This window comes from Dermacentor albipictus, unplaced genomic scaffold (genome assembly GCF_038994185.2).
Source record: "Dermacentor albipictus isolate Rhodes 1998 colony unplaced genomic scaffold, USDA_Dalb.pri_finalv2 scaffold_24, whole genome shotgun sequence".
Classification (NCBI taxonomy): domain Eukaryota; kingdom Metazoa; phylum Arthropoda; class Arachnida; order Ixodida; family Ixodidae; genus Dermacentor; species Dermacentor albipictus.
Genome location: NW_027225578.1, coordinates 4,868,608 through 4,892,736, shown reverse-complemented (window position 1 = coordinate 4,892,736; position 24,129 = coordinate 4,868,608). Strand labels below are relative to the sequence as shown.

General features: G+C 43.4%; 1 protein-coding gene across 1 annotated transcript in view; it reads right to left on the bottom strand.

The window, feature by feature from the left end:
- Nucleotides 1-417: 417 nt before the first annotated feature.
- The window catches only part of LOC135909084 (bolA-like protein 1), a 69,240-nt gene continuing 45,528 nt past the window's right edge, over nt 418-24,129 (bottom strand). The window contains exons 3-8 of the mRNA XM_065440919.1: nt 22,510-22,560; nt 19,569-19,620; nt 18,510-18,574; nt 11,477-11,557; nt 11,161-11,229; nt 418-1,619 (exon numbers count right to left, since the gene is read on the bottom strand). Coding sequence (XP_065296991.1) covers nt 1,542-1,619; nt 11,161-11,229; nt 11,477-11,557; nt 18,510-18,574; nt 19,569-19,620; nt 22,510-22,560 — 396 coding nt within the window. The 3' untranslated portion in view covers nt 418-1,541. The remainder of the gene's footprint in view (nt 1,620-11,160; nt 11,230-11,476; nt 11,558-18,509; nt 18,575-19,568; nt 19,621-22,509; nt 22,561-24,129) is intronic.

Below are 24,129 nucleotides of genomic sequence, written 5' to 3'. Positions count from 1 at the left end.
CTCATTCAGACTCAGATTCACCAAAATGTTTCACAGCCAGCCTTCACTTGGGCAAACTCACCAGAGTCAGACTGAGGCAGGTCTAATTGCGCTACAGGCTCACACAAACTCAAGCTTTCTAGTGAATTGAATACATCGATGATTATTAATGAACTGATAATACGAGATATACCACGTGTCCCGCGTAACTTGTGCCAAAATTTCAAAAATATGCAAGTGCCACGTAGCTGGATAGAAGCAATGTAACACTGTTTACCGTCGCATGGAGCAAGTCAGACTTTTTTTCTTTTTGTATTTTGCCTAATCACATAATTACTTATTATTGATAAACTTCTCAGATACTATGCTTAAAGCAAAAGAGTTCACTTGAATATTGCAGATCACCTTGAAATATTCCCCATTCGAGATTTCTGTTGCTCAATACATGCTAAATAAAAGTTTTTTCAAAGCCTGAAAAAGCCAGCGAAATCCCGTGAGAAAAGTGCCGCACGTCTAGTCACATGCAGCTCTACTCAGTTTGACCATACTCCCTCAGACTCATGGATTGGTATAAGTGAGTCGATTCATGAGTGAGTTTTCCGAACTAGCCGAACAGTAGCCTTGCATTGTATTTTGTGAAGATACGGTGTGTGTAAAGTGTTCTGTATTTGCATTTTTCTCTCGACCAGTCATTCGGCAGTTACCAACTCCCCGTGTTTTGGAGGCACTTTCAGAAATGTCCAGGAGGACACGCACGTGGTGCTTCATTAACGCACTGGCAGAGAGACTACGCATGAGGAGCACGCCACATTATTTCTCGTAATACGTCAGCTTCACATTTTCGGTAGATGGAGCCCCTGTATATCTTCGCGCCTAATGCAGAAAGTAAATTAAATGAGTGACGAAAGTCTGCTACAAAGAGACCTATATGAAAGGTCAACCGTTATCCTTAATTAACAAGCAAACATTTTGTGGGTAAAGCCATTTTACAGAGGCTTCTTTTTTTACAGCTCTGCGTGCTCTCAACCATGAAGTTAAAATGTGGCTCTGGCAGTATACGTAAGGTTTTTATCATCATAAACAATACTTTGGTATATAGTGCACTCGTTACCACATGACATACACTGCTTCCTGAAAGAATTCGGAGCTGCTAAAGCTTGGCAAATGGTGTGTTTTCTTCTCTTTCTCTTTTTTTCAGACTGAACCTTCGCTGTGCTGATATACAATAAACTGTAGTTGAAAGAATTTCAATCAATATCAAGAGAGTGTTCGCTAAAGCAATAATTCATTTAAGGTGAAATGCAAATATAATGGTTCACTACCGACGCGGCAATTCTACAATTGTTCATTAAACGAAGACATTCGTTCAAGTCATTTTCGATTTACCTTAGTGTAACAGTAGACAAAATGAAGGCACTATAAAACAATATAACCATTAAAATAAACAACAAGCATAACTATATAATGATTGCATGCCCTTTTTTCCTTTCCATAACAGACGACCAGCATTCCCTAGAGCCATGCGAACAACCCCAGTCGCTACAACTGCTTCAGTCTTTGTCTCAGCCTTCCCTCTTCATCCCCCCAAGGCAAGGTGGCGATTTTCCTGTCTTTGACTGCCACTTGTCCGGCGTCGACGTCTGGAAGTAAAGAAAGGCGAGGACATTAATTAAAAAAAAAAAGTAAGTTTCGCACGAAAGACGAAGCATTCATAGTTTTTCAAAGTATATTAGACAGTTACACGAAGTTCCGAGCTTTATTGGCCGTATAAATTGCAGCAAACATTTGCTTACTAAATTAGCAAGCATGATGTCACGCGCACATGTGCAAACATGAAGCGATCTCACTCGATGACCACGAACAATCACTGTCACAACAGATGAGAGTGAATGCTTCTGCTGCCTCTCACTTCAGCGCATCTTCGAAGCTCTAGATTACACGACCTCCAGCTATAGGCGCGCGACAGTGCACATGCAGTCCCCAGCCAATTCAGCCCGACTAAACTTTGCGCCTGCCAGATAGCACCTACAAGACAGGGCGCAGGTGGTGTATGCGCTCAGCCGCGTGGACAGCCATGCGCAGCCATGGCTAGGAAAGGATACGTGTGCTCACTTGCCCCTCTCTCACACCTTCTGCACGCTTTATCACATGACCTCCAACACTAGGGAACAAGCACCATTCTTCTCGGTTCATCCTTGCACGATTTCCTTCGCATCCACAGCAGATAGCGCATGGGGTGTGATATGACCTTATTGCACTTAGACTTTATACGAAACCTCATGGCCACAGTGAAAATTAGCCTGATGTAAAAAAACTCCATGCCATCATCAACAACTCAGTCATTACAATATGAAGCACTAATGCAACAAGACAAATTCAAAAAGAGCCCACTCTAATTCCTTCACTTCGTATATAGAAAATGTTCGCACGCAATTTTATACATTTTATTTAAAAAAAATTATAAACCTTAAACAGACACTAAAGGCAAATATTAAGTCAAGCTAAAATGATAGATTCGTGTTCAAGAATCTCTAAGGTGTCAATATTATCGCGAACAGAGCCTTCATAATCAAGAAATTGAGGTAAATGCAGGATATGATTACAGACTCCCCTAGGACATTCAAGTACTTGCCCAATGACGAAAGCACTCAGTTAAATTTTGTTAGTAGTACTCAATAACTCGTTGCAAAAAACAGTTGCATTGTATTATAAGACGAAATAAAATGCTAGTTGTCCAGTTCTATTTCACTTTTAGAAAAATGAACGCATAGAAATTACCCTTAACAGCGACACAGTCGGTCGAAAGGTTTTGTTTTCGCTCGACTCAGCGTCGCGCACGCTTTCGCGTTTTAGTAGTTTCGTTATCGCGTAGTGCTGTGCTGGTTTTGCTGCCTCGCAAAAACTCGATGATGATGATGTGTGGTGTTTTATGGCGCAAGGGCCAGGTTTGACCAAAGAGCGCCATGACATGTGGTAATGTTGACGATGTATTGTGGATGACATGCACAATGAACTCATCATGGTAGATGTGATATGGCTGTAAAAGGGCCTAAAAAACTTACGCTGTAAGTGGAGTGGAATATATAGGTGGTAAAATAATGACGGTGACTAGGATGTGATGTGGGCTACGGCAATGGGCTTTCGTTAAAAGATGATGCAATAAAACCATAACACTGACACCAGAGTTTCAAGAGAGCCCTTGAAGGCAGGGCTGTTAGTCGTTTGCTTAAAAGTTGCCTGGCCAGATGATTTTCAGGGTGTCCGTTGCGGCTAAAAACTCTAAGACTGTTTGCAGATTAAAGGGACACTAAAGCGAAACAATAAATCAATTTAGACTAATGAAGCATTGTTTGAGAACCCTGCAGGCAGTCATTAAAAAAAAATAGTTTGATTATTAGATGAGAAAATGAAGGTCCAAGTATCAGTATTTGAATTTTGCGCCGAAACCCCAGCGCCGGTACGTCAGCGTGACGTCAGGGATTCCAAAGTATGTTTTCGCATTTGAGCCGCGTTGGCTGAATAAAGGTTCCAGAAACTTGCCATGTTTATTATTCGGTTCCTTTAGAACACGATGTAGTCAATCTGTACCGCTATATATATTTAGTAGGCCCTAGGAGATGCCATCAAAATCCAAAACATCACAGCCCCCAGGTGCGGGAACTTAAGTAGGCGTCACCACCCGTATTTCGTTCTTGCGCTTTTTCTGTCTTACCAAACATCTTATCGTTGTAAGAGTGGTGTTTTTGGTGTTGTAGAACGGTAATTTACTGATGCAGAAGAAATCATTTTTTACTTTAGTATCCCTTTAAAAAGAGGTTCATCGCTAAGAAAAAATGCAGGGTGAAGGGGTAAATTCTCGCGATATGCAGCAGGGAAATACTTTTTCCTGTCTGTTTCTATTGCAGGGCACTGAATGAGAGCATGGAGGACAGTGAGATTATTGCCGCACTTAACACAAGTTGGAGGATCGCCCCCAGTCAATAGATGAGAGTGGGTGCCGTATGTGTGGCCTATCCTTAATCGGCAAAGAAGTACTTCCGTGTGCCGTGCTGTTTTGTCACTTATCCAATTCCACAATTTTGGTTTTATAATGTGCAACTTATTCAATGTTTGTGTACCCCACTCTTCTTGCCAGTGATTCCTCAATTTACGGCGCAGAAAGGGCTTTAGGTCTGTGGCAGGAATGGGGATATTTCCATCTGTGTTGCTAAAACTCACTGATGTAGCGTTTTCGTCAGCAGCTACGTTGCCTTTTATGCCTTTATGGCCAGGTACCCAGCATAGTATAATCGCTTGGTTGCACATATATGCGGAGCATAACAAGCTATACAGCTTATTAAAAACCGAGTTGTTATGCTTTCGTAAGCTAATTAGGGCTCTCACTACACTTAATGAGTCAGTGAAGACAATAGCCTTAGCGATATTTCTGAGCTGTATGTGTTCAATAGCCTTAAGAATGGCGTATGCTTCTGCTGTAAAGATACTGGTGTATGGATTTAGTGGTCCAGATGTTGAAAGTGAGGGTCCCAGAGCTGCGTAAGCAACACCAGCTGGAGACTTCGAAGCATCTGTGTAAAATTCATCACATGAGTACTTCTCCTTGAGTTCCAGAAAATGCGAATATATGTGTGCCTCCGGGGCTCGTTTCGATATTTCTAAGAAAGAGTTGTCGCATTGGATAGTCTGCCACTCCCAAGGCGGTGGAAGCCGTGTAGGAGCCATTAGGACATTGTGTAAAAGTGGGACCCCTGTTCTTTCTGATAGTGCTTCCAATCGGAGGGACAGAGGAGGCCTAGTGGCTGGGCGGTTACGAAACAGCCTAGCAGTGGACAAGTCGCATATAGTGGAATGACAAGGATGTTTAACATCTGACCTAACTTTAAGGGCGTAGGAGAAAGTTAAATATGTCCTCTGGTAGTGCAATGACCATTCGTTTGATTCAACGTAGAGGCTTTGCACAGGGCTAGTCCTAAAGGCGCCTGTAGCAAGGCTGATACCTAAGTCATGAATAGGATCAAGCATTTTCAGAGCATTAGCTCCGGCAGAATTATAGACTATTGCTCCGTAGTCAAGGCGTGTTAATACTAGACTTTTGTAGAGCTTTAAAAGGCACCGCCTGTCGCTTCCCCAAGATGTACGTGACAAGACCTTCAGCAAGTTCATAGACTTGAGGCACTTTGACTTCAGATACTTCAAATGTGCTACAAAAGTCAGCTTACTGTCTAAAAGGATTCCTAGAAATTTGTGTTCATGGCTCACAGATAGCCGTCCTCCATTTAGATCTATTGCGGGGTCCGCCATTATGCCTCTTTTGTTAGAAAATATGACGCACATACTTTTTTGTGGGTTTAGCTTGAAGCCGTTTTTGTCCGCCCACATACATAATTTATTTATGCAAAGCTGTACTTGCCGCTCGCAGATACTTAGGTTGCATGATTTGAAACCTATCTGGATGTCATCCACATACACCGAATAAAACATAGTATATGGTATGGCAGTCTGGATCGAATTCATTTTGGCTATAAAAAGAGTGCAGCTTAGCACACCACCTTGTGGAACACCAGCCTGTTGCGTAAATGGACGAGACAGAACATTACCAACTCTAAGACAGAACGTGCGATTGGAGAGGTAACTCTGAATCACGTTCAGCAAGTTGCCTCGGACTCCCATTTCAGACAGGTCATGGAGAATTCCATAGCGCCAGGTTGTGTCGTATGCCTTTTCCATATCTAAAAATACTGATAGAAAAAATTGTTTGTGGACAAAGGCATCTCGGATATTTGTCTCGATGCGGACAAGGTGATCTGTTGTGGATCTACCCTCCCTAAAACCGCATTGAAAGGGATCGAGTATCTTGTTGCTTTCAAGAAAATGGGTGAGGCGAGGGTTAATCATTTTCTCAAATAATTTGCATAGACAACTTGTCAGAGCTATAGGCCTATAACTGTTCGGTGAGGAAGGGTCCTTGCCCTCTTTGAGAATGGGGATTACGATTGCTTCTTTCCAGGCAGAAGGAATGTAGCCGGCAGAGAACATGGAATTGAAAAGTGACAGCAGTGTATTTTGAGTTTCAGGGTGTAAGTGTCTGATCATGTCATACAATATTCTGTCACCTCCTGGAGCAGATTTGTTGCAACAGTTCAGTGAGGCCTGCAACTCAGCCATTCCAAATGGACGATTGTATGCTTCAGTGGATGTGCCTTTCCGACTCAAGTGCAGCTGTTCTGCTAGTCGCTGGTATTTTAGGAATGTATCTGTATAATGAGATGTGCTGGAAATGTGCTCGAAATGTGCTCCTAGACAATCAGCTTGTTCCTCAAGAGTGTCTGCTTGTGTGTTTACTAATGGTAGAGGATGAGTTTCGCGGCCTTTTAATTTGTTTACCCTGTTCCAGGCTTTTCTTTCGTCTGTATAAGAATTAATGTCGGAAATATATTTTTGCCAGCTATCCCTTTTGGCACGGCGGCGCGTTCTTCTGCCTTCTGATTTTATTTTCTTAAAGCTGATAAGGTTTCCGATAGTCGGAGAGTCACGGAGCTGATTCCAAGCCTTATTCTGTTTCTTTCGTGCTTCCTCACATTCATCATTCCACCACGGAACACGTTGTTTATTAGGCGATGCATTTGTTTGCGGGATACATATTGACGCTACGTCGAGAATAAATGCGGTTAGATATGACAATGCGTCGTCAATACAACGCGCACGAATATCAGCCCAGGTCATATATGTCAGCTCTCCGTATCGCTGCCAGTTCGCTGAGTCAACTTTCCACTGGGGTATATGTGGAGAACATTCGTCCCGTTTCCTCAAGTTTAAAACAATCGGGAAATGATCACTCCCGTATGGGTCCTTATGTACGTTCCACTCCAAGTACGGCACGACTGTACTTGAAACAATGGATAAATCTACAGATGAAAATGTCTTGTGCGCAACGCTGTAAAAAGTTGGCTCTTTCTTATTTAGCAAGCATGCACCCGTACTGATGAGGAAGTTTTCAATGAGACGCCCTCTGGCATCACACCTAGAGTCGCCCCACAAGGTATGGTGGGCATTCAAGTCTCCAACGACAATGTATGGTTCCGGAAGTTGCGCAATAAAGCTTTCAAATTCAGTTTTGGAGAGTTGATAGTTTGGAGGAATGTATAAGGATGCAATTGTCAGCAGCTTACTAAAAAGCACTGCTCTGACAGCAACGGCCTCTAGGGGCATTTTAAATTGTAACTGCCGGCAAGCAACACTCTTATCTAGTATTACTGCCACAACGCCCGACGAGGCCAGGGCCTCGTTGCGGTCTTTTCGGAAAATGGCATACAGTCGGAGGAAGTTTGTTTGCGAAGGTTTAAGATGTGTTTCTTGGACACACAGCACGTTTGGGGTGTACTTATGTAAAAGTTCCTTAATGTCGTCTAGGTTGTGGAGTAAACCCCTCACATTCCACTGTAATATCTGCGTGTCCATATTATATATGTTTTGTGCTGTGTGTCTAAGAGATATAGATTAGATTAGCTCACGAGGCCTTTCCAGGCCCCGTGATACGGAATTTTTCTTTCTTCCCGGTGCGCTCGAGAGAGCCGCGCCGTTGCTTGGGCGTCTGAGACGCCGGAGTGTTATTTCTTGTGTCCATCGCCTCGTCTGAGGCGGTGGATAGTGCCCGCGGAGCGGGCACGTTTGCGGGAGTGGTGGGCCGATCTGCCCGAGCAGTGGCCCTGAGTTCAACAGGCCCGAGGGTCTGCTGTTCCTCCTTTGAAGGGGCCTGAACAGCGCTGGCTGTTCCGGCCGGGAGGGGCTGGTGGCGTGACCGCCGTCACACTCCGTGTGACTTGGGCGGCCGCCGAATGACGTAGCGCTGCCCCCCGGCGCGCCACATCGGTGTAAGACGGACTAGATTGGTTCATCGAGAAGCGCTTGCACGCCTCTTGGAAGGAAAGGTTCAGTTTGATTTTGATTTCGATGATTTGTTTTTCTTTTTTCCACGATGGGCAAGAACGAGAGTACGCTGGGTGATCCCCGTCACAGTTAGCACAATGGGTGGTGGAAGTGCAAGTGTCAGATGAGTGCTCGTTTGATGCACATTTTGCACAAGTAGTGCGCCCTCGGCAGCTTTGTGAGCCGTGCCCGAACCGCTGACATTTGAAGCATTGGCGTGGGTTAGGAATGTATGGCCTTACACGGAGTTCGCAGTATCCTGTTTCTATTGAGTCTGGTAAGTTGCTAGTTCCAAAAGTTAAGATTATGTGTTTTGTAGGGATTTCCTTGCCGTCCCGCCTAATCGTTATTCTCTGGACCTTTACTACATTTTGATCTTGCCATCCCTCAAGTAGCTCACTTTCACTAAGATCGAGCAGGTCATCTTCAGAGACGACACCGCGGACAGTGTTCAAAGATCTGTGTGGGCCTACTGAAACTGGAATGTCCCCAAAAGCAATTAGTTTTGACAATTTACTGTACTGTGTCTTGTCACGAAGTTCAAGAAGAAGATCGCCGCTTCCCATTTTAGTTACTTTGTAACCTGGGCCAATGGAGTTTGCCAATGATTTCGCCACAACAAAAGGAGATATTGTTCGGACTGTCTTGCTTTCATGTTGACTGTGAATGACATGGTATTTTGGGAATGTTTCTTTGTGACTCATGAAGAAGTTTAAGGAATCTTCGGTGCACCCCCCCTTGAAGGAGCGATCAGGGAGTGGAGGGAAATTTGATTCCATAAGTAATAATAATATTCGGCAGGGATGGCCGCCACAGGACGGGAAGTATCCAGTTCTGCGCACGCCAGCGGTACATCCCCACTATAACCAAATACCTATACCCGAGGTTGGGCATAATGCACAAGGTTAACCCTTGCCGCCAGGAAATACGGAAGTAATAAGAAGTGAAGAGAAGACAGGAAAGATGGAAAAGTTGGAGAGAAAGACGAAGAATGGAGAGAAGGACAGGAAAAGGCGACTGCCGATTTCCCCCAGGTGGGTCACTCTGGAGGTGCCGTCTATGTGAAGCCGAGGCCGAAGAGGTGTGTTGCCTCCGCCAGGGGGCCTTAAAGGTCCAAACACCCAGCATCGGCTCAACCCCCAGGATCCCCTTTTCCCCAGACACGGCTAAGGCACGCACGGCTACACGCGGGTGGGTCCAACCCTCATGTGCTCGGGTACGTGGTGTCGCAACACACCAAACGCCTGCCGACGCAGACGCCCCTGCGGGGGCCTCGCAAAAACTCGCGCAAACTGCAAGTAGCAGGGAATTCAACTTCCATGTGATGTTGCGGGATGCCTGAATGGTCTACGCCACTTGACCAAAAAGGAGCTGCAGCGGCGCATCCACCGCTCTGTCTTGGCTCGGTACCGCCGTCTGTCAGGCACCGTTTTACTCATTAACAGCAGCAAAGGGTGGTGATGGTGTATGCAACGTCACCACTCCCATGGTTGGGTGGGCGAGATTTGAATTTTAAAAAGGGTATTCGGACCCTTCAGATGCAATTTTCTCGTAAACCAAGTCTTTTCTTAGCACGAAACAAGCGTTGTGAGGTTTCTGAAAAGGCATTTAAACAGTCCACATCGACTTAGTATTTGCCTTTAGTGTCCCTTTAAGCAAACATATACTTGGCGCTCGATCATTGAAGTGGAGAATTAAGAAATTTATTCCTTATTTCACGTTGTTCGGGAGACTTACTTGCTCATCAGCTTTACAGCGTATACATAGGTGCTCTTACCAGCTAGGGTGCCTCGCTAGGCGGCAGTGACATAGAGGCACACTACTATCACCCCGACTCCCCCATCATCCATGATGGAAAAAATTTATAAATAAGGGTTTCCATAGACGTCTGTCACGAACCGTGACTGATAAAAACAATGATGCACAGTGTTTCAAAAGTTCACGTGGGCTAAGTAACGAGATACAGAGATATGAGACAAAGTGGAATGAAAACAAAAAAAGCAATAGAAATACAAACACGAGGCTTATCACGACAGCTGATAAGCCATTGATATGATTCTCGATTATTGAAAGATGAAAGCTCATGGAGAAATCTATGGCTGCATTGATGGCACACATCTGGTTGACGTCTGCGTGTGGCGAGGTGTGTCATGGGTGTGAGCTCTGGTGTGCTTGTGCAAGGCCATACCACATGGTAGAGCATTGCGTATTGATCGCAGCGTGGGAATTTATAAGAATATGGTGCAGAGTACAGTATACATCATTTTATACATCACTACCAGGTGACAATATGCCATGGTAGAGACTGAAGTGTGGATATGTATTTGTTCGGAGTTTCCGCCATACTATGGCATTCCCTCACATGCAAACATTATGAGGCAGTGGTAGTGCTTTTTGTGAAATGCGATAGTGTGGTAGGATCTGTGTGTAGATTAATGGTAGTGGCTCGGGGTAGAACTGCTCGGCGCGTACTTCTCGCGGCAGCCAGTGTGCATGCGCTTGGGCGTAAGTATATGCCTGCTGATTGCCGTGTAAGGATTCATGCCGCTGTGTCCACACAAGTTGTATGTACAATAGAAGCTAATGTGCTCCCCTCAGAATGTGATGTGCGGGCCTGAAAAAATTTTTGCATACCGTCCGAGTCCGTCAGGACTATAATGCACTCCCAGTGCACTTTCGTTGTGATAGCTAAAGCTCTTGCTAGTTCCTCTGCCTCTGCAGCGCTCACTCTGGAAACCGACAACGCATTCATTTCGGTCCCGTGATTGTCGACTATGCTGATGACGAATGCAGTGCTTCTTGTGGTGCTGGTCTTGTCTACGTAAAAGACATTGGGGTGGTTCTAATACTTCCTCATGAGCGACTGCCCTTAGGTTTGTCGCCCAGTTCAGGTGCATGTTCTTGGGACTTGGTGAGACGTGCATAATTTCCTGAATTCGTGTGGGGATTTTGGTCGGTGCGCTGGTATTCCATACGGCATATAGATGCCAGCAGACAGTGATGCCTGTAGTTGCCTATCAGTTTCATATGCTTCCTACTAAACATCGAGACCCAGGGTGCCACTGATTTTCAGTCTTGTTCAAGAATGCTTTTTGCATGTTACAGTCGACCAGTACCACAACATGCCACCACCAACACTACCATTCCCAGATAAGCCTTCCAGTATTCCCGCACATGACTCCGCCTGTACTGCTGCGCTAAGAAAAGAACTCTAATATCTCTAACCGTTGAGAAACAAATCAACACTGTACCAACCTCAACTGAGAGAGCATGAACCGGATTCTTCAGCTCGTCTTTCAATGCAGCATACACCATGGCATGTTGCTGTGATGTATGAAAAAGAAGAAAAGACAAACAGGATAGCTATGACTAAGTGGCTGACTGGGACTTGCTCACAGCCCGACAAATTTAAACCCACACAGATGTGCATAGTGCAAGCTTCCGGGACCTCAAAATCCCAGAAAAATATACTGACCAGCCTCAGTCCTAAACAGAGGTGGTATCAAAAAGTTCCTATACTGGTTCAGTTTTGAAGAAAGCAATTTATTTACGTGCATTCAAACACTCTCACCTTTGACAATAGTTCCCTTGCACAGCAACATAGCGCTCCCAGCACTCCTGCCAATTTGCGAATGTGTCCTAGAGGTCTCTTCTGCGGAATGAGTCGAACATCCTTCTGAGATTTGAACACGATTCAAGGAATCATTCCGAAATGGCAACATTTGAGCTCGGTTTTTAATTTTGAGAAGAGGGCGGAATTAATTGGAAATGAATCCTTACGAAGGACCTGGCTTTCACGTCCTAGTACGTTCTATAGGAACCAAATCTAGGTACGCAGGTACTACCCTGAGACGAAGCAAGTCGTCGCATGTGATCAAGATGAAAACATTTATTTAGGGAATAAGATGGTCTTGGAGATCCTATGGATGGGGCCCGAGGTCCTGAGCTCCACTGGCCTCTGCTGCCCGCCGGACTTGGTTCAGAAGCCCCATCTGCACCTCTAGGTCCGAGCTGGTGCATTGTACCTTCTATTGCTCCATGCTGGGGGTTAATCGTTTAACCATAGTTTACCTATAGTTAATTAGCTAACCTTATCGGTTTCCTCTTGCCGTCGCAGTGAAAAAGCTCAATGTCTGCATGACTGAAAAAAAAAAAGGCTAGGCATGTCCGCTGCGCGACATAAAGCATGCTCATCCTATTTTTCAGCGTTGACAGTATATTGTGCATTGGGAATTCGTCCCAAATGGCCAGACTATGCATAGTGAGTTTTAGTGCCAAGCTTTAGGGCGTCTGAGGGAGGCCGGTTGGAGCAAATGACCCGATCTAGGATGCACGAGGGCTCGGATGTTGCACGACAACAATGCACTCTGTCACATACAGGTATTTTACAAAAAACATACAAGCGTGAAAGAAGTCCACAAATACATGCAAAATTGTCAAGCATGGCAATTTTTCGTGAATATGCAGATTTCATTCATGCTCAGAAAAACACTTTTATGTAGCATGTATTGAGCAACAGAAAGCTGTATCAGGGGTTTTTCATGTTGCTCTAGAATTTACTCATTGACACTTATCCCCTGATTATAATATTTGAGAAGTTGATTAATTATTTAAAACTAATTATGTAATTAGACGAAATACCAAAAATACTCTAAGTATCTCGAAGCAACGGCAACAACATTACCTTGGTTCTGTCCAGCTGCATGGAATTTGCAAATCTTTAAATCTTGGTGCATGATAGTCGGGACACCCTGTACATCACTCAGCACACGCGACTTTTTCGCTGGAAACAACATGGTTTCTACCAACATATTTGGCTCCCGCTTATTTCACTCTCTTCCTCAAAAAAACACAGTTCAAAAGTTGTCATTTTGGCGCAATTGCCATCATGAAGCTCGAATTGCAGAGGCGTGTTAGACTCCATCCAAAAGAAGACGGCCAGGAGATATTCGCAAAGTGGCAAGAACGCTGGGAGCGCTGTGTAAGGGGACCATTTGCAAGGTGACAGTGTTTCAATGCAGATAAATAAATTACTTCCTTTTAAACAGAACCACTATCGAAACTTCTTGATACCACCATGTGATTTAATATAATACACTCGCTCCGGCCCGCAGCGTCATCTGCTATGCTGCTACATTGAGCCTCGCACCAAGTAGCATTATAGCAGACGACTGAGCAGGCCGGAGCGAGTGCCAGGAGGTAGCGACGTCCTGCTCCCCGCATGACCACCTTCTGGGTCAGCTCTGGGCCACACGGTCACCCCCTGGGAAATGAAGTTGAAACTGGCTGCAGGGAAGCAAATATATTAAATTACTGAGGGTGCTCTGAGACTTGTCAGTATTTTTTTTTCTAAAGTTTCAAGGTCCTGGACCTTCAAGTAATGCAGTAAATGAAGAGTTGAAAATAAATCACGTCTGCAATAATTTAACACAAATTTATTTAGCACCATGGTGGGAACAATGAGGGCTACACATTGATAATATTGACTGCACCGACAATGCATCTGACTAACAATTCGAGAAAAGTGCCATCTTGCCCTGGAGGAAACAACGAACCCTGGGTTTAGCCTTCTCGATGCATGGTCCTATTCTCGTGTATTTTGCATTTGTCTTGGACAAATTCATTTAAGGCTCCTTGATGCATGGATAAAATATAAACTAAATGATCAATTTCTTGCCAGTACACACAGGCATTTTCATTACATGAATACGACACCCGCCGTGGTGGCCTAGCGGCTTTGGTGTTGCGCTGCTAAGCACGAGGCTGCGGGATCAAATTCCGGCCACGGTGGCTGCATTTTGACGGGGGCAAAATGCAAGAACACCTGGGCCATGTCCCATGCATTGGGGGCATGTTAAATATCCCCAGGTGGTCAAAATTAATCTGAAATCCCCCACTACGGCGTGCCTGATAATGGAATCATGGTTTTGGCATGTAAAACCCTACAATTCATTAAATCACGTGAATATGAATGGTTAACTCTCACTACAAAAATCTCCACTTTTGATTTTTATTTGTGTGAGAGCCGCAATACCCTGCACTTTCACGCAAACCATGTCAGAGAAACAGTCCAGGCTATTTCATACGTCATTACGGCCCTTGACCAAAAGTTTTCAAAGCTGTTTCATGGCATGAGTATAAGCCTAATTGGTGCACTGTGAACAAGAATCGGAGGGTGAATGCAAATTCTTACGAACGAGAAAAATCTGACAATGATGTCCCGATTTTGACGCGGGTGTGGAGGTCTCCAGTAGGTATTATTTCCTTGATGAGTGATAACTCAGGGACGCTCTGGTGTACATGTATACCATTGGATACACAACGTCGGAGACAATTATCCTGCACAGCGATGTCCATGTCGTCAATGACTTCTATAGCGAGTTTGGCTGTGATATCCATGCGTAGAATAGAATAGGATGGAAGGCAACACCCAATATGTATTTAAAATCGCAAACTGCCCTTATTTTTGCGCTGAAATCAAGGAAGCGCAATGGTGCATATTATTCCATCTGCAAGAATTAGTGACTTAGTTATCAGCCAAGGAATTTTTCAAAAATGACATGTATTTGCACAGATATTTGCCTGGAAGCCAATTAAGTGTTCTCTTCCACAATAGATCACCCTACAGCCGTTAATTTTATCGAAATCAAAAGCTTGTAACTTTGCACCCAGCCCGGCTAAAAGGCAATCCTCATTTGCTCACATTTATCAAAGCTGATCATGGAGTGCACATGATTGGATGAGATCAATGGCCACGATATAGTGTGTTATTTTACTCCAGCACATAAAAAAAAAAGAAGCCTTCATCACTATGATCATGTCGCTACAGATTAATTGTCTGCCCGCAGACATCAGTTGCAAGAAAAACTAAATTAATCAATCAGCTGAGTAATTATATATAAGCTTTTATTACAAACTTAAAGGCACATGCTTATAGCGAAAGTTAAACGGAATCGTCATAAACATCTTGCTCAATGTTCCTATATGTTGCAGTAGCCATGTAAACCGAACTAACTGGCATCAAATTATTCGCTCCATTTATTCGAACATGCAGGTGGTACCATGAAGCGCAGTGAAACTCTCCGGCTATGTATAGTGTGGTGGTGAAAAATGAAGCTTCACCATACCCTGTTATCTGGTGGTTCGTCTCACGCACTTGCTGCTGAAGTGACTACAAGTCCAATCGGGTGCTGCACAAAGCGCCAATCAGTTCAGTAGTGGAAAGAGGCAAGCGCGGCTTCCTTTTATGCCACACTTTTATGACATAGAGGAGTTGGACAGACAGCAGCGCTTAATTTGTGGTGCCTTGTGTGTAATTGCGTAAACTGAACAAATCATTTGACGCCGTTTATTTCGGTCTACACGGTCATTCTGAAACGAAAAAAATTACATGTAACTAGGTTTTCTATGATGATTCCCTTTGACTTTCGTTACAAACATGAGGTGTAAAGTTTGTAACACGTTAATTATAGGTAAAACAATAAATTCCAGAGTTTTACGTGCCAAAACCACGATGTGATTTCGAGGCTTGCCGTTAACTGATGTAAATGGTTTATTTAGCAAATGGCTTCGGTTTTTCTCACTAATGATGTCTGTTTGGGCAGATAATTCATCCGTAGCAAGGTGATTTCAGTAAATTTTGTAGCTTTTTCCTAAAACAAAAGTGCTCGAGGTTAAAAAAAGAAAGCTGTGTAAATATAAAATAAAATAAAGTTTGCTTTTTCCATAAAGGAATGAAGGGAGGCCTGAACAAACAGTGAAAATTAGTTCACTTGACGAAGGTTCAGGCCACTGCTTACATGACAGACAGCCGTAATGACCAGCGAAAAAAAATGCACTCAGTAATGCAATTCAGTCGCAATTATTACACAAGGGTGATACAAGCTCAGGTATGAGTAACATAAAGGGATGCAAAATAGAAGATAAAGCATATAACAATGTGAATAAGTGTAATTTGAGAGAATTATACTAAATATACACAATAGAAATACCAGGTGTCTTACAGTTACATAACAAAAAATGTGCGTAAAGCATTTTTATTTACATTTTCTACTGAAATCTCATTCTCATGCAGATAATTCAGAAGAACCGGGAGAGTGTGTCATAGCACTTACGTACCATAATATGTACGGGAATATGGCATGCTCCAAATATATCATGTGTAGGATAAATGCCTGTCTTGAATGTTAAATGAGCAATAAAATCTAGCATCTTCTCAGGGGTGATAACATTTTGTTTGCATTTTATTGCCAGTGTATATGCATAAAGACTGGGAATGCAGATAAGGTCAAAGCGCTTGAAAAGGGGTTTAGTATGGGCGTGGAAAGGCTCACCAGCTATGTGTCAAAGTGCTTTCTTTTGAAGCGTATGCAGGCTTCTTATGTTTGCTAAAGTTGTTTTACCCCAAACAAGCAGGAAATAATTCAAGTGAGAGGCAAACAGACAGGCATAGTAAATAGACAGTGTAATACTAGATGGTAGAACAAAAAAATGGAATTTTGCCAATATGCCGACAGCTTTTGATATCCGAGTAATTATGTAATTGATGTGGGCACCCCAGGACATATGTTTATGAAAGTATACTCCAAGTGTTTTAATTGAGTCAACCACCTCCACAGCAGAATTGTCAAGAATAAGATTTCCTGTTAATGCAGCGGTCGATTGCCTTGTAATGAAAAGAATGGCTTTGGTTTTCTCAGCATTCATCTCTAATGAGTTCATTGTACTCCATGCGCTCAAATTTTCAAGGCATTCATTTATGTCACGTTGAAGCGATTTGCGATCAGTATGACGAAATAATAGTGTTGTGTCATCCAAATACATGATTAATGTTTGTTTTTGGTTTATGCAAGTAATATCACCGGCATAAAAACTGAACAGTGGTCCAAGAATACTCCCTTGGGGGACACCAGTGCTTATCATTTTAAGTGTAGATAAAGTGTCATTTATAGCAACACTTTGCATGCGGTATGAGAGATAAGAAGTTATAAGTGTTAAAGGCAAGCCTTGTATTCCGTAAAGTTCGTTTATTTAGCATCGTTGTGTGATTTAGACGGTCGAATGCCTTTGAAAAATCGATGTACAAGCCAGCTACGAGCTCCTTTTCTTCAAAGGCTTTGAGTATTTTCTTTTTAGCTAAAAGCGCTTGTTCAGTGGATCTTTTCTTGTGAAACACGTATTGAGCGGTATATATTAGATTGAATTTTTCAGCGAAGTTTGAAATTCGGCCATGCATTATCTTTTCCAAGCCTTTGGAAAATACGGGCAAAATAGAAATTGGGCGGTAGTTCAACAAGTTGTGTTTGTCCCCCCCTCCCCCCCGTTCAAAAACCACAATAACTTACGATACTTGCATTCTTTTAGGGAAGTCTCCCATAGAAAGAGCCAAATTAAAGACATGAGCAAGTGGTACTGAGATTAAGTCAAGCGAATATTTAATAGGTTTCATTTCTATGCCATCTATGCATAATGAAACGAATATTGCATGAACCTCTACTTCACATGTCAGTTTAAGATACAAAGCTGTTTATGTTCCTGGGGACCATTTTCGTAGCATCAGGGTGGTAAGAGCTATTGACCATGTTTACAAAGAAGTTATTAAAGGCTCCTGCAAGGCTGCAACCATAAACAGGTTTGTCATTTAAAATTATTTCAGTAATGTTTTGATGTGCACAGGGCCGTTTTAATAGTTTGTTAATTTTCTTCCATACAACATATGCTTTGTTATTCTGATCAATCTGGAAGAAATTGAATAGATAATTGCGCTTCGCATTACGTAGCAGAGAGTTAGTTTTGTTGCGGTGTTGTGTAAATTTTTTCCAGTCTGCAGGATTACGTGTGGTCAAGAACTTCTTAAAAAGATAATCTTTCTTTATTATCATTTTGAGGCAGTAGTTTGTTATCCAAGGTTTTCGTGACCAGTTTGCCCTTTTGATTGAAACTAAAGGAAATGATTGATTATAGGCTTCCTTAAATAAAGATAGAAATGCTTTGTATGCCTCGTCAGACATCTTTGAGTTATATACAATATCCCAAGCTATATTATTTAATGTAGTGTGCAAGCTTTCTAATGTATTTTGATTAATGTTTCAAACCTTGCGATCAATAGAAGATCCCTTTCTGACATCTTGACAAAACTTGATAAGCAAAAAAATTAGCAAGTGGTCACTGATGCATGAAGTGAGAACACCTCCTAACGTGTCATCTGGATCTAGGTTAGTAATAAAGAGATAAATTAATGTAGTTGAATTAGGCATTATATGTGCCATCACTTTGATTGCATTAGTGAAGCCATGAGATTACAATATTGTTTCAAAATTGTGCTGTAGTGTTGATACCTTTAACATATCTATATTGAAATCACCACCAAGGATAAGTGTCAGTTTATTTTTGTTTGCATAATTACAAAGAAGGCGCCAAATAAAACAACAGACGAAGGAAGGAGACACGAGACACGTAACTTCATCTGTTGTTTTATTTGTCGCCTTCTCTGTAATCATGCATAACCAAATCGCCCACCAGCACGTGCTCAGTAGTTTGCATAATTAAGTAAGTTTTCAATATGATCAAACTATATGGACAAACGACTCTAGAAGCAACTTTACCTGCACTAAACTTTTACCCTCGAACGCGGACGACACGATAGTCACCCGGAAGTGTGTTTCAGATCCTGTAAGTGGGAAAAGGAAAGCGCTGATGAGAAAGCACCATGCAGCCACTCTCGATTGGTCATGCACATTTGTACATGCTGCCCGGTGTCAACTATACAACACAGAAAGTGGTGCTGTGCACACTCAGAGAAAGAAAGAGAAAGATGCGCGCATGCTTTAAATGCAGCTGACGACATTGATATAAAAATAGTCACAGTTTTGAAGCACTGATTGCTATATGAAATTATTATACAGAAATACGAAGCAAGCTTAGTCGTTTTATCATCTGCATAAACTGCTGTAAAGATATGTTTAATTACTAATTAAATTAACAAGAATGTTGTCAGGAACGCACAGGCAAACATGAACACATCTCACTTGATGACAGCGGACACTCGTCGTCAAAACGGTGGCGTGATGAAGAGCGGCAGCGGCAAGCGAATTCCCCTTCGTGCCGCTCCGCTTCAATGCAAACTATGTGTGCAAAAACACAGTGCACACGAAGCCATCATCTATCTCAGGTCGGCTAGTCTTTAAAACCAGTGCAGATTGCCTCCAAGATAGAAGGCACACGGCTGCGCTCAGCTGCCGCAGCTGGAATAGAAGAGGAGATGCGCACTAACCTGCCACCCTTCCCCCTTCCCCTTGTACCATGTGCACATCTTCCCGCTCCCCCGCTCATGCGCGTGAGAAGACGGCGTGCAGATTCTCCGCCTTCTCCCCTTGTGACCGTGAGAACACATCTCCGATCAAGCCACCCATCCTTTTCGGCTCACCCTCGCAAGATTTCGCTCGCATCTCGCAATGTTATCGCACTTGGAGGTTATATGAACATCACAGCAACGGCAAGAATTCACCTAGGAGTGTCCATGTAATTGCTATCGCAATAAAACAAGCCCTATATGGCGACTGCTGAGACAGTAACTGCCTCGGGTAGCACGTGACAGATACCGCCTGCAACTTTTGGGTTAAGGTGGGTGCCTATCAAAAGCATATGCAGTGTGCAGCACATACCTTTGGGAACATTGTGCATGTAGCTCTCGTTCTCAACCAGGAGCTCTTGCGGCTGCGGGAAGAGAAAACGGAATGACATGTGCAAGACATCCGAGAAATCTCAGCTGGTGGTTGCAGACCTGGGCCCTCAACCACCGCTTGCGGCCAGAATGTTTAAAGGGCCCCTGAAATGGTTCGGACAAATTTTGTAGACGCGTAGGGTGCAGCTTAAGTAGAACATTCGCACCACAATTTAAGTGAAGTGTTACGTATTAATGGAGCTACAAGCGATTACAAGTTACCCTCCTCCCTAGCCATGCTTTTCCTCCTCAACTCGTTTGCCGAGCAATCGGGGCTAAGCTCCGCCTTCACTGGTTCTGCGTCACGATGCGACGTTACATCGTCCACTTCCGGCTGTTTTGGAGCCCGCCCCCACCCACGCGAAACCTCTCTGCTAGCCGCTTCACCGTCGACCCCAAGCGAGAGCTATTGAAGCAGCGTGCGTTGCGGGCATTTTGTCGCAGCGCCGAACGTGTCTAGTATTCCGGTAACCACACACTAGCTGAACGTTTCGACGGAACGGTGGAGGCATAAACTCAAGCTGATGAAGGAACTTTAGCGTAGACGTACGTGAGCTGCCTGATCGGTCTCCACATTCCAGCCACCCATTGGCGCAGAGCTTAACCCGCCAAAGAAAGAGCTAATATTGCTCTAACCAAATGTAAAACACTTTAAACATTTACAAAAACAAAGTGCTAACGATTACACTCCTGCGAGAAATTTACACCATCTGCAAAGAAGAATACATTTTGTTACTGCTACTGTGTCTGGTTGAGCTCTATGCAACCAACCAGGTGGCTGCATCATGCAGATCATTCACATTTGCACTTCTGTTATTCCCATGAAACAACACGCAAGGGGACACGGCCAGGCCCTGTCCCCTTGCACTTGCGTTTACCTTAATACCGGACTCGCGAAATGCTAGTGCGTTAGTAATCTTCCGGTCTAAAGTGACGGCTGCAATCGCGCAAATCCTGGCGCCAATCGGATAGCGGCAGTCCGATGCGCTGCAGCCAGTCTGCTCGTCTACTGGCTTGTAGAGGGACATGTGGTCGCAGCTTGACATATTGCCAGTCGCTACGTTTGCAGTCCACAACGAAAAAAGTCGAATCATAGCGCTCGCGGAAAGACAGACCGACACTGACGGCGGAGCTCTCATCAAAGATGGAGCACGTTGTAACACAAGCAGACGACACTTGCTCTGTGCCGGAAGTGCTTAAGTGCACTAAAATATACAGAATACAGTTCTTGTGCATTCCCTTTATGTTACTTTCTTTTTATAAAAACAAGTTAACTAACATTCCAACTATTACAAACATCATTTGTTTACCATAAGGTTCGAAAATTTATTGATCACGCGCCCTGGCCAGCCAATCGGATAGCTAGCCCCACTGACGTCATATGGGTGACTTGCGTCATATGGGTAGGGGCGGTTTAATATGCCGCCGAGCAGTGTGCTGCAATCGGCAGTGATGTGCATATTTAAAACCTTATAATAAATTAGACGCTTTACGCGGAGCACTTAGATGCGTCAATTAATGATCACAAGACCTACTCTAATGACTCAGTATGTTTGTAGAAAATCGACAAAATCGTTTCAGGGTCCCTTTAATGCGCTGGAATGTCTGATAGTGGACACCCAGACTAGTTGGCCATTCCGTCTCCATTGGACATTCCGTATTGATGGACATTCGGGCTCTCAATACCCAACCACTAGAAGTAGGGGAATATGGCTAATTTATATCAAGACACGGAAAAAGAGGGCCCCCGAAGGCGTTGTTAGTGTCGAGCCCCTTAATCTTATTTTTGCCTGCACTTACTGCCGGCAAACAATGAGTAGTAGTAGTAGTAGTAGTAGTAGTAGTAGTAGTAGTAGTAGTAGTAGTAGTAGTAGTTAGAGCACTGCACAAGACTCATTTTCCCACCCAGGCCCCGTCCGGGCCCACTTTAAGACGTCCGAGACCAGCCCACCCCGGGCCTGGGCGTTCATTACTAAGCTTAGACAGGGCCCACGTGTGCAGGACCAGTCCCGGCCTGTACATAAAAAATATATCCTTTTTTTTTTTACTTACAGATTGTACCACATGTGTCAGCCTCACCTTCTAGGGGTCTAATCAGCTGCAGTGTATAAGCAATAAAAGACCAAAATCTGTTTCTCCCATGGGAACATCAGTGATCTGGCCCATTGCATGTGCTGTTACTTTTCCACTGGGGTGCATAAATTTACCTTGACCATACGATTTGGTCCTATAAGGTGATTTAGCATGTGAATATATATGTATATACATATAAAACAGGCAAATTCATGAGCATACAACATAAAATAAATGCACAAGTAGAAAGAGACACCCCTTGCGTTAGCGCTGAAATAATGTAATAGTATCGAGAGTAGTTATAGTGCAATCGCAAAAGCGGTAACAGGGAAATGGTTTGAAGAGTGGTTTTTTGTGTAATTTACTTTTCCTTACACGGAAACAATGTTGGTTTTTGTGGAAAAGAAAAAAAATTTGAACTTCATCTGTTTTTCTACTTTCTTCGCAAAGATACACTAAGAGCCAGCTCTTTCCACATGCCACTTCAACTTGGCACAGAATGCCTTGGACCATGCAATGCATAATGTTCGTGTGTGCTCGAAGGCATGACTTAGCCCCTTTAATCAGTGGGCCCAAGTCGAGCCTGGGCCCGTAGCTTCAATGCCGAGCCCAACCCGGGGGTTGATCCAGGCCCGTGTAGCGCTCTAGTAGTAGTAGGTGACATTGTTTGATAGTAGTAGTAGTAGTAGTAGTAGTAGTAGTAGAAGTAGTAGTAGTAGTAGTAGTAGTAGTTGTAGTAGTAGTAGTAGTAATAGTAGTAGTAGTAGTACTAGTAGTAGCAGCAACAGTGCAGCAGCATGAAAACTCACGTTGAGGGCTTCCTTCAGTTTGTTAAGTATCTTCGATTCTGTTGGCCCAGTCTTAGAAGAAAAAAAAAGAGGTTTGTTATTGTTTCACGTGTTCAAGTACAGTCATCACATACTTTGCCATTCAGGAAACCCCCTATTTGGTTTATTTCTTTATTTTCTGAATGGCACAGTGATCTCAAATTTGTCTTCTTTACACATACAGAACCTAAACCTGCACATTTCTGGTATAAGGCTACCCCCCTTCCCCCCCCCTCCCCACACACACACACACTTCGTTATAGTGCTTCCTTTTTTTATAAGCAGTATTTCATCAATTCAGTATTAACTTAGACTCGGAAGCTAATCATCCAGATCGTAAAAGAAAAAAATTTTAGACATATACAGCTAAGTAAGTATGTGTGCCTATGTATTTTTAAAAGTAAGTATGTACGGTAATAAATGATGGTGCTTTTTAAACTAAATTAAATGAATTAAACGAATTTTATGTATTGGGCATAGACACTTCGCTAGTTAATCTCATTTGGCTGCACCATTCATTATGTAAATTACTTATTTCTGTATACACACATTGTTTATGAGTGCTTTTGTCAAGGCACTTCTCTGTGACAGTGTCTTTTGTTGTTATTACCATTGCTTGTGTTTTGTTGACAAATTTCACAGCATACCTTATAGATTTCATGTATTTGTTAATGTACACAGGAGGAACAGAGCTGTTTTCTGTATATGCTGACATGCTGCGCCAAATTTGCTGACCTGTCTCATTGCCATGTGTTGTCAGGGGGTTGAAAGTTTTCAAGTCGTCTCTTTATGGCTTTTTTCTCACCCTCCTCCATGTTAAATGAAAAATAAAGCTTCATTCATTCATTCAAATTACATTACTGATTTTAACGCCCCAAAGCAACTCACAGGCCACAACAGACAATGTTGTGAGTGGGCTGCGAATTAATTTCGACCACCATACGACCCCTTAATGTGCTGCATGCATCCAAGCGCACGTAGTAGGAGGGGACATAGGTCTTTTTCCGGTGCAGTTTGAGCGCGTGTGTGAGAAGGCTAAATTCGCGAGAAACACATGGCCGCAACGCTTGCATACATTGCTGCCAAGTGAGGTAGCTGAGATCATTGCCTGCATGGGGAAAGAAGAAGCAGAGGACTTTGATAAAGTCAAAGCGAGTCTGCTTAAAAAGTACAGATTATCAGCAGAAGCACTGAGGTGAAAATTCAGGGAGGTCGAGAAGACCAAGAGGAGTCATACTCAGATTTCACATACACCTTGGAGTCAAACATGAAAGAATAGCTCAGAGAGGAGGGTGCACTTGGCGGCGCCAAAAAGACAATGCAGTGCGATGCATTAGAACAGTTCTTCTGCCAACTGCCAGAAAACATCAAGTATTGGGTTCAGGATAGGCCAGGCGTGGACATTACCACGAGCGCGGCCAATCTCACTGAGGAGTCCGTAACTCGCCATTCGTTCGAAGGCAACGAAGCTCCTAAGAAGCAGATGAATAAATACAGACCCGACAAGCCAAAGCAATGGTCAAAGTTGAGTCACAGGGTGTCTACCAAGTTGACATTTCCGAATTCCCCGAGTTTTCCAGGTTTTCCTTGAGTGCTTTTGCA